Consider the following 14,484-nt stretch of genomic DNA (forward strand, 5'->3'; position numbering starts at 1 on the left):
CAGGGTGCACGGACTCTCTGGCCTGCTGCAGAGGCGGGGAGGGTGGGGGGCAGGCTCTTTCGTCCTGAGTGGTTGACAGTCCCCTCCTGGTGGTCTTCCTGCCGGGCTCCTGAGCTCTCTGGGCTGGTCTTCATACCGCCTCTCATGCATTCAAACACCTGCATTCTCACAAGAGCTTCAATAACAAAGACACGGCCCGCCCGTCGTGGCCTTCCCACCCTGCCCAGTCCCTGCCCAGTCCTTCAAGGGCCATCTCAGTCGTCCTTGCCGTGAAGAGCTGCGTCGGGCCAGTTGTGAGGGTCCTCCTTGAGGTTCTCAGACATCTGCTGCAGACTTGCTCCCTGGGCCCATACCCCCGCCGGAGGCTGCCCTGGGCGGCCCGCAGCCAAGGGCTCCCTCGCATGTTGCTGAGCTGTTTGAAACCTACTCTCCTGAGGTCGCAGGCCCTGCCTCCTCTGGCTAATGCTGTCTGCAAGGGGTCAGGCCATCTTCCTCACCCAGACCAGGCCCCGGGCAACTGTTAGTGGTGGGACATGGGGGAGGGTCTCTGAGGGTCCCTGACAGGCTGGGGGATGAGTAGCACTGGGTTCCTGGGTCCTGCCCTCACGGTCTGCATCTGTCCCGCACCCCAGACCCATGTGCTTCGTGAAGCAGCTCGAGGTCCCTCCGTATGGAAGCTACCGGCCCAGTGTGGTCCCTTCCACGCCCAGGGCCAACCTGGCCAAGGAGCTGGAGAAGTTCTCCAAGGTCACCTTTGACTACGCAAGTTTTGATGCTCAGGTTTTTGGCAAACGCATGCTTGCCCCAAAGATTCAGACCAGCGAAACCTCACCTAAAGCCTTTAAATGTAAGTTGGGGAGCATTGCTCCTGGGAGGTGTAGAGTGAGGAGCAGTGGAGGGACTCGGCCAGGAGGGCGTCTGCCCTGGGGCTGATGGGGCACACCCAGGGCTCAGTGTCCCAGGGTCCACCTCCTTTTCACCGTCAGACTCCCCGCTCTGAAACTAAACCAAGCCCTTTGGGGGGCGTGTGTGTCGAAAGGTGTGAGAAGGACGTCGCTGCTGTGGCCACCCTGAGAGGACCCCTCTTCTGGCCACCGCTCCCAGCCTGTTCGTTCCAGAGCGAGGCAGGGTGTGTGCGAGTGCGTGCACATGTGTGTGCATTGGTGTGCATGCATGTGTGTGTATGTCCAGGGCGGGTCAGACAACTGCTGTGTTGAGCCTGGTACCTGACAGGAGCCATTTCCCTTCCTGCTGGGGCAGCCTGGTGGATGCAAGGTGCTCTTTGTGACAGTAAGCAACGCAGTCTCTGGTGTTTGTACAATAAACACGGACCTTTGGGAGCACCCTGCCTGCCCTTGGACTCACCACACTGCTTGCCAGCCCTGAGCCGGGAGGGGCATTGGAAGTGGAGAAGCGCCTGCGGCCGGCATGGAACTGGCCTCTGCGGGAGGAACTGGCCCCGGGTGCAGCAGTGACGGTTTCCTACCTGTTAACAACGAAGATGCCGATCGAGACGCGTCCTGGAGCTCAGGGCAGCCCGCCTCACACAACACCAGCGCCACGCGCTCCGCCTGTGTGGCCCTCAGTCTGATCGCTCACACACCTCAGGCCCGAGAGCACCATTACCAGGAAAGACGCCATTTGTGCCTGATGTTTGTGCGGACGTTCACGCTGCTTTACCAAAGCGGGGACGATTATGGACACACCCCACCAGCCTTTGGGATGATTGACATCAGAGACCTGCCTGGTGGCATCCAGACAGCCGTCCTGTTGGCAGAACTCTTTCACCAACAGACAACTTGTCTTTTTTTTTTAAAATATCAGGGCTGCTGGAATGTCTTTGAGGGTTTTATTCTTTCTGCACACATTTTGGTCAAGCCAGATTCAGCCTCCTCAGCCCCAAAGGGAGGGCAACGGGAGCTGGTGTGGGCACCTGTGCGCAGTCTGAACGGCCCTGCCCGACCCCTTCCCCACAGCTCTGCCCTGCGCCCCCGCGCTCCCGTCCGTGTGCACCTGTGCGCCACCTGCTGCCCAGGCTGTACGGCAGCGTGGTGGTGTTCCCTCTGTGCCGCCAAACCTTCCCCAAGGCCTCCTCCCACAGCTCCTGCTCTCCGCCCTCTCTGCAGGCTTCGACTACGCGCACGACGCGGAGGCTGCGCACATGGCGGCCACCGCCATCCTGAACCTCTCCACACGCTGCTGGGAAAGGCCCGAGAACCTCAGCACGAAGCCACAGGAAGCGCCTGGCAAGGTCGGTGTGTCCCCTGCGTGCCCTTTCGGAGGCAGACGTCGCGCGGAGGAATCTGCACTCAGGGCTACCTGTCCATCTGGGGCGGGGGCTGCTTTCTCCCTCTCCCTCCGCTGTGGCTCCTGGTGAGCAGAGCTCGGAGGTGCCCTCTGAGAGCTCTGTGTGCCGAGCCCACAGAGGGACCACACGGGCGCTCCAGCGAGCCTCCTTGAGACTGAGGGCCACACACACATGTGTTCTCTCACATCTCTGGAGTCTATCGTGCACACGTATGTTCCCTCGTGTCTCCCTGAGACTGAGGGTCATGCACATGTTCTCAGCTGACCATGCTCATGCCCTCAGGGCCCGGTCTGGGGCCCAGGGGGACTGAAGGAGGGAGGTCACTGTCTGGCTATTTCCTTCCGAGGGAAGTGGGTCTGGGCGCTCTGCAGCGCCGCCTTGGGGAGGGTGTGGGTCAGGACGCAGACGCCCCTTTGCGTTGTAGGCGGTGGCCATCGAGGTGGATGAGCACGGGACGCTGGACCTGAGCATGCGCAGGCACCGCAGGCGGGAGGGCCCGGCCCCCGGCAGCGGCCCCGGGGCGAAGGCTGCCGAGGCCTCCCAGCACCAGAGCGGCACCAGCGCCCCCCGCAGCTCCGTGGCGCCCCAGTCCAGCCAGGCCTCCCACCAGGATGAATGGGACCGGCCTCTGGACTACACCAAGCCCAGCCGCCAGCGAGAGGAGGAGCCTGAGGAGGTGGGTGCGCGGCCTGAGGGGTCCCGTCCCTTTGCACCGGTTCTGCTCTCTCGGCAGCGAGGACTCGGCCGGGGTTCTGCCAGTGCGAGCGCGAGGTCTCCTTGCCTCTAAGCCACGGTGGGGCCTGAGAGAGTCCGGAGAGAGGGGCTTCTTTCAGAGCTCCTTGGTTTTGGGGCTTCCCACCAACCTGCTTCCCAAAAAACACACCTGAACCCTAGCCGCAGCCCTGGGCTCTGCAGGCCACGGGCCCGTGGACAGAGGCGGGAGAGAACTGGCCCCATAGCCTCCGCGCTGGGCGGTGGCCTGGGCCCAGACAAGCACCGCCTGGTGAGCAGCAAAGAGCTGGCGCCTGTGCCGGACGCGTCTGGCTGGGCGGGCAGTCCCTGCCCAGCCGCTCCCCCGAGCTGAGATCTGGCTGGTGGAGGGCTTTCCCCGAGAGCTGTGCGTCCCGGACAACAGAGCCCAGCTCTGCGGGCCGCACCGCCCTGGCAGCTCTGCCGTGTGGGCAGGTCCCCTGGCCCCTTCCTCCCCGCCGGCCCCTCACCGCGGAGGGCAGGGCAGGTCACTGTGAGGAGGAGGGGGCAGGGAGACCGCTCGTCCGAGCACTGTCTTGCTGGGAGCCAGGCTCCCTCTACATGCGTCACACGCACCCCCACTTTACAGAGCGCAGACGCGGCCCAGGCTGAGGCCACACGCCTGTCATTTGGTGTCTGGCACCGAGGAGGGTGGCCTCTGAGACAGCCCCCGTGGGGGGAGGCTGCCCAGACCCGCCCACGTGGGCTGTGCTCCCACCTCCTCCCTGCTCGGCAGGCCCGTCTTTACTTGGGACCTCCTTGTGGGGGCTGCAGTGCAGGTGGGGCCTCTGCCTCTGTGTCGTCCTTGTTCCTGTCTCGTCCCCAGGACTTAGCTGGCCTCTGCCCCTCCCGTCCCCCCGCGACTTTGTCCCTAGTGGCCCCTTTGTCTCCTCCCCTGACCCTTCCTCAGCCCTCCTCAGGCTGACCCCCATCCCTGGCCGGTGCCCTTCTCTCCGAGCATCCTCGTCCCCTCCCAGGACTGACCGTCATCGATGGGGTGGCCCAGAGGCCCCACCCCAAGTTCCCGCCACTGAAGCCTGCTCCCACTCTCTGCCCTGTGGCCAGCAGCCCCTCCAGGCAGAAGCCTCAGCTCAGCCCTGTCCCTTCCTCTCCCCAGCTGTCTCTCCCAGGCATGCAGCACCCCCTGAGCCAGGCCTTCCCTGTCCCTGCCCCACCACCTGCCTCCCAGCGCAGACACTCCTTCCAGCGGCACTGTCCCACACCCACGGCCCCGCATTCCCTTCTCGGCGCTTCTGGGAGCCCGTCCACGCCGAAGAGCAGCTTTTCTAAAATCAAGTTTATTGGGGAGACATTGGTCAATAGCTTGCAACTCAGCCAGGCGAGTGAGTCAGTGACAGGACAAGACCTCGAGCAGCCTCCCACGGCTGGTGCTCCAGGCCGGTCCTCCTTTGCCCCCCGAAGGCCTGTGCGGGGCTCCCCTGAGCTCCACATCCAAAGGGGCAGCTCAGCCCCAAGAGGCTGAACATTGCAGGGACACAGCAGGGACCAGTGCGAGGGGTGCGCCGTGACGCCTGTGTGGGCCGCCTTAGGGAGCGCCGGCTGTGGTGCAGGCATTGCTGGGGCGCCAAGGCCAGCTGGCCGCATCAGGGTGATCGATCTGTTACGCGCTGGTGTGGTTACTCCTGTGCCACCTCATCGTCACAGCCTCTCCACCAAGACGGTTTGGCGCCCGCTGTGCTGAACGCCCCCTCCGAAGGGTGGCGAGGTGTGTGTTCAGGAGGTGGTACGCGGAGGATGTCAGGTCTCCTGCCAGGCAGCTCTGGCTGAGGTCGCAGGGCACCAGCCCCTCGGGGTGCTGTCTTCTGTGTCTGTTGGGGGTGCTCTTCTCCCTTATCTGGAGGATGGGAGACTCCAGGACTCGCCTCGGTGGCCACTGCTCTGAAGGGTCCTCTCCCTCAGCCCTGGGCGGGCGCCTGGCCCGCCAGCGGTTAAAACCTCTCCCTGCTGGTCTTTTGCAGTCAGAGCCAGCAGCCCATTCTTTTGCTTCTTCTGAAGCAGATGACCAGGAAGTGTCTGAAGAGAATTTTGAGGAGCGGAAGTACCCTGGGGATGTCACCCTGACCAACTTTAAGCTGAAGTTTCTCTCCAAGGACATAAAGAAGGAGCTGCTCACGTAAGTCTCACCTGGGGAACCTCAGTGTGGACTGGAGTTTAGCTGGGCTGGGCTGGGAGGACGGACTGCTCTGTCTGGCCTTCCGCTGCCCTCTACGCAGAGGGGCCTTGACCAGGCACTGCGCTGGCTCTCACGTGGTCCTCGAACGCGACAGAATGAGAAAGAGGCCCTGATCTCCCCATGCACCAGGCCGGGGCCGAGGGAAGCCGCGGCCAGGCCTGACCACTGCCCTCAGCTCCGGAAGTGGACTGGCCCTCTGAGCTGGTCCTCAGGAACCAGGTGTCATCGGAGAGCGGGAAAGCTGCTGGGAGCTATTCATAGACAAATGAATCCACACCCTCCTGTGGGCCCGTGAGAGCCGGCTCTCAGAGCAGGGCGAGGCCGCGCCTGTGCTGCCCGTGCCAGCTCCTCTTCTGGTCCTGAGCCCCCTGCTCCGCAGCTGCTCCCAACACGGCCAGCGTGGGCTCTGGCTGGCCCCTGTCCTCAGGGAAGGCCGTGCTCTTTGGAAAGAACCTCCTGTGTGTTCATGAGCACCCACACGTGTGCGGAGCTTTGCCTTGGTTCCCTTTCCCTCTGAGTCGAGTTCTCTGGCAGCTGCCGTCCGAGGCTGAGGCCTGAGGGAGGTGTTGCCGGCGGTGACGCAGGCGGTGACCCAGATGGTGGCCCAGCAGGCTCCGGCGGGCCCCGCTCTCCTCTGACGCTCTCTTTCTTTGTCCAGCTGTCCCACCCCGGGCTGTGACGGCAGCGGCCACATCACCGGGAACTATGCCTCCCACCGCAGGTTCGTCCCCTCTCGGGCTGCCTGGCCGGGTGCTGCGTGGCGGGCCTTCCTCCTCTCCTGCTCTGCTCCCCTCTGGCTTACCCCCTCTCTTGTCTTTCAGCCTCTCTGGTTGCCCTCTTGCTGACAAGAGCCTCAGAAACCTCATGGCTGCCCATTCTGCTGACCTCAAGTATGTCTGCCCTCCTGGCCGCCCTCTCTCGGGTGGCTCCCTAGCTTTGCTGTCCCCTTCCATGAGGCTCCAGCCCAAACTGTAGGCTTCAGTCCCTGGCCTGCCCGCCTGCAGGAAGGGGCAGAGAGGCAAGGCCGTGGAGGAGCCGATTCCGTGGTTGGGGCCGCTGTGCTTGTGTCTGCTGCTCTGAGGCTGCTGTCTGTCTGTCCCCACCCGCTGGGCCGCTGCAGGCTCCTGTGCTGGCCTGACCTCTCCTGTGCTGAGGGCCCTGACGAGGGCCTGCTCCCCTGCATGTGGGTGGACCAGCCCAGAACAGCGCTGCAGGCTGCTAAATGGAGTGCTGCTGCTGGTGCAAGAGAAAGCTCCTTCCCTCCCTCTCTGCAGCCCTCCAGCTGCTGGTCTTGGCCATGGTGTCCCAGATGTGCCTCTCCTCCTCCTCCTCCCTCTGTCTGCCGAGCTCATCCTCTTTCTGCTTCTGCTCCTCCCTTCCCCTAACGCACGGCCTGGCAGACTCGGTGGCACCGGCACCTGCCCAGCAGCCTGCTCGATGCACCCAGAGGTTCCCAGGTCTCCGTGTCCACTTGGCGTGGCCTGGGACTGGCCTTGCCTTTGTGTTCACGCCTTCAGTTGACCTGTGACCGGCTGGTCCTGGCTGAGCCAAGACGGGGAACGAGGTGTTCCTCTGGCCCCTGGGGTCACCCTTTGCGGCTGCTCCTCCCTCCAGGCCTCTGTGTTGGGAGGCCCTGGGTCCAGACAAGTTTCCCTGGCTGCTCCACGCGGGGCCAGACGGAGCGGGCCTGGTGCCGAGCTGCGAAGCTGCTGTGCCAAAGCTCCCAGGCCCTGAGCTGCTTAGACACGGCAGGAAGCTCCAGGCACCCGAGCGCTCTGCCACCGCGGGGAGCGCCTCCTGCCCCTTGCTGCAAGGAGCTCGTTCCCAGGGGCGCTGGCCTGTTTACCGCCCAGGGTCTTTCTGGGAGTGCCCGCTGGGACAGCGTTTCCTAAGGCGTGGCTCATCCCCACTCCCGCCTGGGTCCAGCCCGGAAGCCCAGCGGAGCATGCAGCCCCACTGGGACCCTCCTCGCCCCCAGCCGCTCTCTCCCCTCGCCCACGCTCCTTCCTCCTGTTTTCCAATTCAACTGCCTTTCTGGCCTGGGATTGGTTTTCATGGATTTCTGGTTTGAGGGTGTGAGCGATTTCAGAGCCATGACAACGTGTGCTCAGGGCCACTGGATGGACAACACCAGAAACGTGGCTTTGAGAGTGTTGCACCCTTTTCAGACTAAAAGCCTGTGAAGAACTGCAACTGAGCCCGGCTGGTGCTCAGTGGTTAGAACATTGGCCTGCAGACTGAAGGGTCCCAGGTTCTATTCCCGGTCAAGGGCAATATCTTGGTTGCAAGTTCCAGGGCTGGAGGCAACCAATTAATGTGTCTCTCTCTCCCTCTCCCCATCCTCCCCCCTCCCCCACTTCCACTCTCTCTAGAAATCAATGGAAAAAATACCCTTGGGTGAGGATTGAAAAAATGACTCTAACCCAGAACATATTTAGAAGCAGCACCAGCAGCTTCCTGTGTGCAACAAGCTCCCCAGCCTCAGGCGTGCCGCTGTCCGGAGCCTCCCCTCAGGGGCTCCGGGGCGGGCGGGCTCTTTCCCTGGATCCTTCTCCCTCGCCCTGTCCAGTCCAGACACTCTGCCAACCCCTCGCAAGGGAGGCTCTTTCGGTGCCTTCCTAGCGACGCCTGGGTGCAGTGAGTCTCGTACGATGTCATCTGTATTTTAATTAAATCCGTTTGCTCTTCCCCTTCACGTGCCCCGGTGCGGTCAGAGTGGGACTTGGCTGCCCAGCACCCTCTGTGTGGGGAATTGGGGTGCAAAGGTGTGATGGGGGCTCTGCACAGGGTGGAGACAGGGGTGGGGCTCAGGGGAGAGCCCGTGCGTCGCCATGCCCCTCGGGCACAGGCTTCCTGCTGCCCAGGCAGCCCGCTCACAAGCAAGTGGTGGGAGGTCCCTGCAGCTGGCCCTGTGGGTCCTCAGGGCCCCGAGAGGGGCTGGTGCCAGCTGATCCAGCCACACGACAGCACCCTCTCTGGGACACGACTCTGGGAAAAGCTGTGGAATTGGGTCTCAGTAAGGAGTGAGGACAGTCTCAGCGGCTGGGTCAGGTGTGCCTCAACGGGACCCTGGGGTTGCTGGTCCCACCTGTGTTGGGCCTGGCAGGCATCGCCCGTGTGTGCTCCTGCCCTAAATCAGATCCCATGGGGCTGCACCTTGCAGGGCCCTTCCCCACCATCAGGAGCCGTTAAGGCTGAGATCACCACCCGCCTTGGGCCTCTGAGTCTCACTCGGGGGTGGAGGCAGAGGCCTGAGCAGCGCCTCCACCCTCCGCGCTGCACTTGCCTCGGGAGCACTCCCAGGCCCCTCGTTTGAGGAGAGGCCGCAGGGCTGGGCCTCAGCACGGAGTCAGGTGAGGACCGTGTGCCTGAAGGACCCGAACAGCTGGCGCTGGGCCTCAGGCAGTGCAGAGACATGGGGCAGAGCAGGCGTGGAGGGCAAGGCTGCCTGGATGGCTGTGGCGGCTCCTGTTAAAATGCCCTTGTCCCAGACATGGTGGGTTGCCATGTGACCACATGTGACTGGACAGAAACCATCATAACCTCAATGGGGTTGGAGTTACCCCACAGCCTGGTCAGGGGGTGATTGACTGGTTGGTTGACTGCCATGTAGGGAGGTGTCTGATGTGTGACCCTAATGTGGACAGCGATGAGGAGGGGCCCCAGGAAGTCCTGAGGGCAAGGAGAGGCCAGAGGAGGCTGGGCATGGAGCCCCCCGTCGCGTGCCCACCTCGAGGGTTCCCATGGGGACAGGCAGTGCCGCCTGCTGGGTTCTGGAAGGTGCTACTGTGTCCGAGGAGCATCCGTGGGCAGCACCAGCTTCCTGTCCCGCCCCCAGTCCAGGCGCTGTGTGTGCTGAGGGGCACCGAAGAAGGGGTCGGCAGGCAAAGGCCTGTGTCCTGCTGCAGCGTAGTCACAGCCCCTCAGGCCACGTGGACGCTGGGTTCTGTGTGGGAGGGCGAGGGGGGGCAGTGGGAGTCCTGGGAGTATCGGTTCCCCCATGCACCCCACAGGCCTGCCGGTCCCCCGCCCGGCCGGGGGCACCCGCACGGGCACCTGCAGAGCCAGGCCCGCACCCACAGGCGCGCACGGTGCTCAGAGGTCATTTGGGAAAAGTCATTTAAGGGAGCCACGCTACAGTGGGATTTCTACCGTCTCTGCAATGCGTCTGCAACGCCCTGTGCGGGCAGAGCTGGTCCTGTGCCTGCTCCCCACCCCGCCCCGGGTGAGAACATGCCGCACAGCTGCCCTGGGCCCGGGCGGTGGCGCTCACACCGCAGTGCCTCCTTCTGGAAGCCCTCTCCTCCCAGTGACACCACGAGACAAGGTGCTAGGTGCTAGGCTTGCCTTCCTGGCCGCGTGTAGCGTGAAGGCCGGTGTGTGTTCTGGAGCCTTCTATTGCAGCCCCAAACCCCGCACGAGCTCAGGTTCGGAGCCAGCATCCCTGCTGAGGGGCTGTGCTCTCCTCTTGGCCTTCCTGGGACTCCGTGGGGGACTCACTGGCAAAGCAGTGAAGGCTGGAGGCCCGGTGGAAGGCTGGCCAAGATGGGCACCCCCGACGGCGAGGCCCCCCGGGCGGGCGTCTTCACCGGCTCCATCCCAGCTCCCTGTCCCTTTGCTTTGCAGGTGCCCCACCCCCGGCTGCGACGGCTCTGGCCACATCACAGGGAACTACGCTTCGCACCGCAGGTGAGCCTGCCACGCCAGGGGTGCCGGGCGGGCCTCTCTCAGGTGAAGGGGTGAAGGTCCAAGTAAGACGATAGTGGTGCCGGCAGCCAGGCTGGGCTGCCTCTGCCTCAGAGCTGGGCTCTTGGGGGCGATCCTGTGGGGCCTTCCGGGCTGCTGACCCCGGGGCGAGGCGCTTCTGCTCTGGGACCACGGTTGTGTGTTTCCGAAACCAGCTTATCAGGCTGCCCTCGTGCCAAGAAGAGCGGAGCCAAGGTGACGCCGACGAAGGACGACAAGGAAGACCCCGAGCTGATGAAGTAAGTCAGGGCCTTGTCTGCAGAGCGGGGCTTTCTGGGATCCTCTCGATCCGCTTCCCACTAACACGCCAGGCAGTGGCAGCACCTGCTTGTACAGATGTTCTCGCCCCACGTATGTGGACGCCTGCGAAGGCGTGAGCCCTGTTCATGGTATCGGGACACACAGAGCCCAGCCATGGCTGAGAGGCGCATGCAGCGGAGGCCTCTGCCGTCTGTGGGGAAGGGTGGTGCAGGGCTGGGGAGGAGGCGATGGTTAGAAAGATGGAGGATCTTGAGGCCGGTCACGAGTGTGGGACTCACAGCCATGCGCGCTCACACATCTTCGTGGGGGCCAAGTGAGATCCTTGGAGTTCACCCGGGACTGGGGCCTGGCACGGCTGTGGGAGGAAGGCAGCCTGTGCCTTGCGTGATCCAAGTCCCTGAAGCCCTTTCCGACCTTCTCACTGGGGTGCTCGGCCCTCTCCTGGGTGCCTGTGCCCTGGTCCTGTGTCCCCCTCAGCGGGCTGGTGTCATTGCGCGGGGTCCCTCCCAGAAGGCCACTTGCCCACCTGAACCTCTACCAGCAGGTGGGGGCAAGGCCACAGGGACAAACAGGGTCCCCCGCCATGCAGCGCGCCCAGGACTTTGAGAGGTCATGTGGCAAAGCAAGAGTGGGCCCTCCTGGCAGCTGGGGAGTGGGAGGGAGTGGCCGTGGCCCCGTGCGGCCGCACCTGGGCAGCGGGGCGGGCTGGGCCTCAGATCGCCAGGCTGATCCAAGCGGGGAGCAGGTCTGACTTGACCGTGTTGCCTGGTGGTCAAGAACAGCCATTCCCGTCTCCGCTGAGGGGAGCCACCCTGGTCAGCATCACGGCTTCCCAGGGGCCCACAGCCCGCTGTGTAATAGGCTGAGACCTTTTTCTCCACTTACATTTCGAGATAACAATGTAATGGAAGCTAAATCAAAGATGCAAAGCAGGCTTTTGTTGGAATGCTGCCCGCGGACTGCGAGGGCCTGGGGCTTGCCTGGTGCTGCTGGGGCGTGGGCGCACTTGCTGTCCTGGCCCATGGTTCACACCAGCACCAGGCCGAGCAGGCTCCCGGGAACCGGCTCCTCTCCCCGTGTGCTGTGAACTTTGTTTAAAAAAATAAAACAAACAGCAAGCTTTCTGCAGCCGGCTGAGAAGGTGACTTTCAGAAACGCTCAACCTTCGGGGGGCGGGGGGGGGGGGGGTTGGGGGGGCGGTGTGTTCCCATGCGGGCGCCCTGCTTTGGCACGGGGCGTCCTGGCATGCCCTCGCTGAGCCTCTGGACGGGCTGGCGAGGAGTCTCCCGCATGGCAGGAGACTCCATGGTGTCGGTGTCTGCTCCGCTTGCGGTTAAGTCCCGTCAGCGCTTTGTGGGAATCCCTTTGGCCACAGCTGAGTAACTGGCCATCCGGGTCTGGGAGGCTCATGGGTCAGGGCGGGATGCCTCTGGCCTCGGCTTCAGCGGCATCTGGGGTCCCCGCGGCCGTCACGCCTGCTCCAGCACGGCTCTCGGCAGCGCGGAGCACCGCGCCGGCACTGCACACGCTCACGGTCACCGGCAGCCGCGGCGGCGTGGCCTGGTGGGTGGGAAGAGGGCCCCGCGTGCGTGCAGTCGCTGCGGCAGGCTGCTCGGAGAGCCACCGAGACTCTGGGTCCCACCGCCCATGGGCCTTTGGGTCTTGTCATGTCCGGGCTTCATGGCACCGGGCCAGGCCCCCTGCAGACGCCCTCAGCTGGGAGGTGTCCGGGTTTGGGGATGGGTGTAAAACGGAACCTCCCAACCCCCTGTGAGCCCTGGCAGCGTGTCCGCTCTGAATTATGGGCTGAGGTGACCTTGGATGGGGTCAGCGGACACTGCAGGCCAAGGTCCATGGGGGTGGGATGACTAAGGAGAGGGAGCTGGCAGAGGGGGACAATCAAGGCCGGGAAACTGTGGCGGCTGCTCCGACCGAGGCCGGAGCCAGGAGCCCAGATGGCCTTTTCACTGGGCAGTGCACACACACACCCCACCCCCACCCGGTGCTGCAGGAGTCCTGGGACAGCCTGGCCCTGTAGGGTTTCCTGCCCTGATTTCTCTGAGCCCAGGGACCTCTCTGTAACCTGGGCCTGTGCGGGCGGCTCTGCAGCACCAAGGGGTGGGACAGCACCGCATTAGAGGAGGCTCGCTCGTTGGAGGGAGAAGATAGGACTGGGGGAAGGAGCTTGTCCTCTGTCCCCGTTGGCCCCACAGCCCGGAACGGTGCTCGGAAGAAACGGCCCCTGAGGCCCCAGAACTCGCCGCCTCGCCCTGCTGTTTGTGACCGCAGGGGCAGGCAGGCACTCTGAGCCCCCCTCAGGTCATGTCTCCCGTCCTGGGGCACTATGATTTCTGTAGGGACCCCCTCCTCTCCTTGAACAACCTGAGCAAAGGGAAGGCCAGCACCAGGCTGGGTTCCTGTGGGGTCTGAGCCCGTTTCCCACAGAGCTGTGGCCTCCATCTGTCCTTCCAGGCACACATTTCAGATGTGCCGAAGCTGGGACACCCATGGGCATCATGCCTCATTATGGGTGGTGTGGGGTGGCAGGCTCCTGCTGTCCCCAAGCTGCTGGGCTCAGGGTGCCCTCTGACCTCTGTGACTCCTCAGCCACTCGGGCCTGTGCGTGGTGCAGGCTCCCAGCTAGTGGTCTCTGGAAGGACCCAGCGGGCACCTCCCTGCTGGCGAGTTACAAGGCGGCATTGGCAGCCGGTCTAACCGTAGGTGTGGATCCAGGACGCTGCGAGCCACCTTGGGGCCAGGGGGTCATGCTGGAGCCTGCCGGGGACCCTCTGGCTGGCAAGGGGCTGTGACCCCTGCTGCTGTCACCTCCCTGGGGCTGCGGCCATGGCGGGGCCCTGTGGGAGGGTCTCCGGGCCTTCCTCCAGCTCCCCTTGCTCACCTCGGAAACGTCTGTGCCAGGTGCCCAGTTCCAGGCTGCGTGGGGCTTGGCCACGTCAGCGGCAAGTACGCCTCGCACCGAAGCGCGTCGGGCTGCCCGCTGGCCGCCCGCAGGCAGAAGGAGGGCTCCCTCAACGGCCCCTCCTTCTGGAAGTCCCCGAGGAACGAGGGGCCCACCTGCCCCACCCCGGGCTGCGACGGCTCGGGCCACGCCAACGGGGGCTTCCTCACGCACCGGAGGTAACCGCCCTGCCCTGGGAGCCTCGGGGTCTGGGGCTGGCTGGGCTCAGGGGTGACGGGCGCTGTCTTGGGGGAAGATCGAGGTCAGGACTGGCAGCCCCTGGCAGGGCGAGAGGAAGCGTGTGGTCCAGGTGATGCGCCTGCGGCCTGTCCTGAGGTGGCTGTCACCGCCTCCCTCCACCTGCCCGGGTCCCTCTCGCCCCAGCTGCCAGCGTCTCAGGCGCAGCGTTGGTTGCTACAGGCACTGCCTTCCTGCTGGGGCCTCTTTGAAGTTTGGGGCCTCGTCCTGTCAGCAGTCCTGGGGGCTCCCCCACCCCGCCCCAGGGCGAGTGAACCTTTCTCTCCAGCCCACTCCTCTGTGCCCGGTGGTGGCTGGGTGCCACTACAGGGTCCTGTCTTCCTTCTCGTATTTCCCTCGTCGGTCCACCATGTGGTCGATTAACTCACTGTCTCACAGCTCTCCGGGAGTCCACGGAGTGCTAGGCTCTGGAGAGACAGCAGAGATGAGATTGCCGGCTGGCCCTCCTGGAGGCGCTGAGGGCAGGGCGGGAGGGAAGATGGCTGCAAACAAACACGTGAAACGCCCGGAGCGGTCAGCTGTGTCCCCGCTGGGGAGGCGTAGCGGGGAGGGTGCTGAGGGAGGTGCCAGCTTCCCAGGACATCTGGGAGACAAGTCTTCAGGGCAGTGACTGGGGTCCTAGATGAGGAGGGAGGGGGCTGGGGGACTGACTGTCCTGGGTGAGGGGGTAATAGGTCATGAGCTAGAAAGTTCCACCAGGACCCTCCCAAGCCACCACTGGGATGTGTGACCTTGGGCTGGTTTTTGAGGTGTGACTTTTGCTTCCAGTCTGTCCGGCTGTCCCAGAGCAAGCTTTGCTGGAAAGAAGGGAAAACTCTCAGGGGATGATGTTCTTGGCACGAAGTTTAAGACTAGTGATGGTAAGGATGCCCTTCGGGCAGCGTGGGACCTTGGCACCGGGGTGAGGGAGCCTTGGCGTAGGGAGGGAGTTAGGCATGCAGAACCCATCATGGTGGAGACAGACCCCTTGACCTGAGCCAGTGGGAGCGAGGCCTGTGCCTGGGCCCC

At 64.1% G+C, this 14,484-nt stretch overlaps 1 protein-coding gene across 4 annotated transcripts in view; it reads left to right on the forward strand.

Moving 5' to 3' along the window:
• LOC118712274 (protein-L-isoaspartate O-methyltransferase domain-containing protein 2) overlaps positions 1 to 14,484 on the forward strand; it is an 83,576-nt gene that overhangs the window by 34,818 nt on the left and 34,274 nt on the right. Inside the window, exons 11-20 of one of the 4 annotated variants that reach the window (XM_036425837.2) lie at positions 633 to 847; positions 2,127 to 2,251; positions 2,733 to 2,984; positions 5,038 to 5,192; positions 5,911 to 5,973; positions 6,074 to 6,142; positions 9,879 to 9,941; positions 10,154 to 10,237; positions 13,179 to 13,397; positions 14,245 to 14,336. In XM_036425837.2, the coding sequence (XP_036281730.1) occupies positions 633 to 847; positions 2,127 to 2,251; positions 2,733 to 2,984; positions 5,038 to 5,192; positions 5,911 to 5,973; positions 6,074 to 6,142; positions 9,879 to 9,941; positions 10,154 to 10,237; positions 13,179 to 13,397; positions 14,245 to 14,336 (1,337 nt within the window). Of the gene's footprint in view, positions 1 to 589; positions 848 to 2,126; positions 2,252 to 2,732; positions 2,985 to 5,037; positions 5,193 to 5,910; positions 5,974 to 6,073; positions 6,143 to 9,878; positions 9,942 to 10,153; positions 10,238 to 13,178; positions 13,398 to 14,244; positions 14,337 to 14,484 lie in introns of those variants that run through there. The other 3 variants (XM_045577300.1, XM_045577299.1, XM_045577298.1) reach the window with 3 other exon arrangements.

Source organism: Pipistrellus kuhlii, unplaced genomic scaffold (assembly GCF_014108245.1).
Source record: "Pipistrellus kuhlii isolate mPipKuh1 unplaced genomic scaffold, mPipKuh1.p scaffold_m20_p_87, whole genome shotgun sequence".
In the NCBI taxonomy this organism is placed as follows: Eukaryota; Metazoa; Chordata; class Mammalia; order Chiroptera; family Vespertilionidae; genus Pipistrellus; species Pipistrellus kuhlii.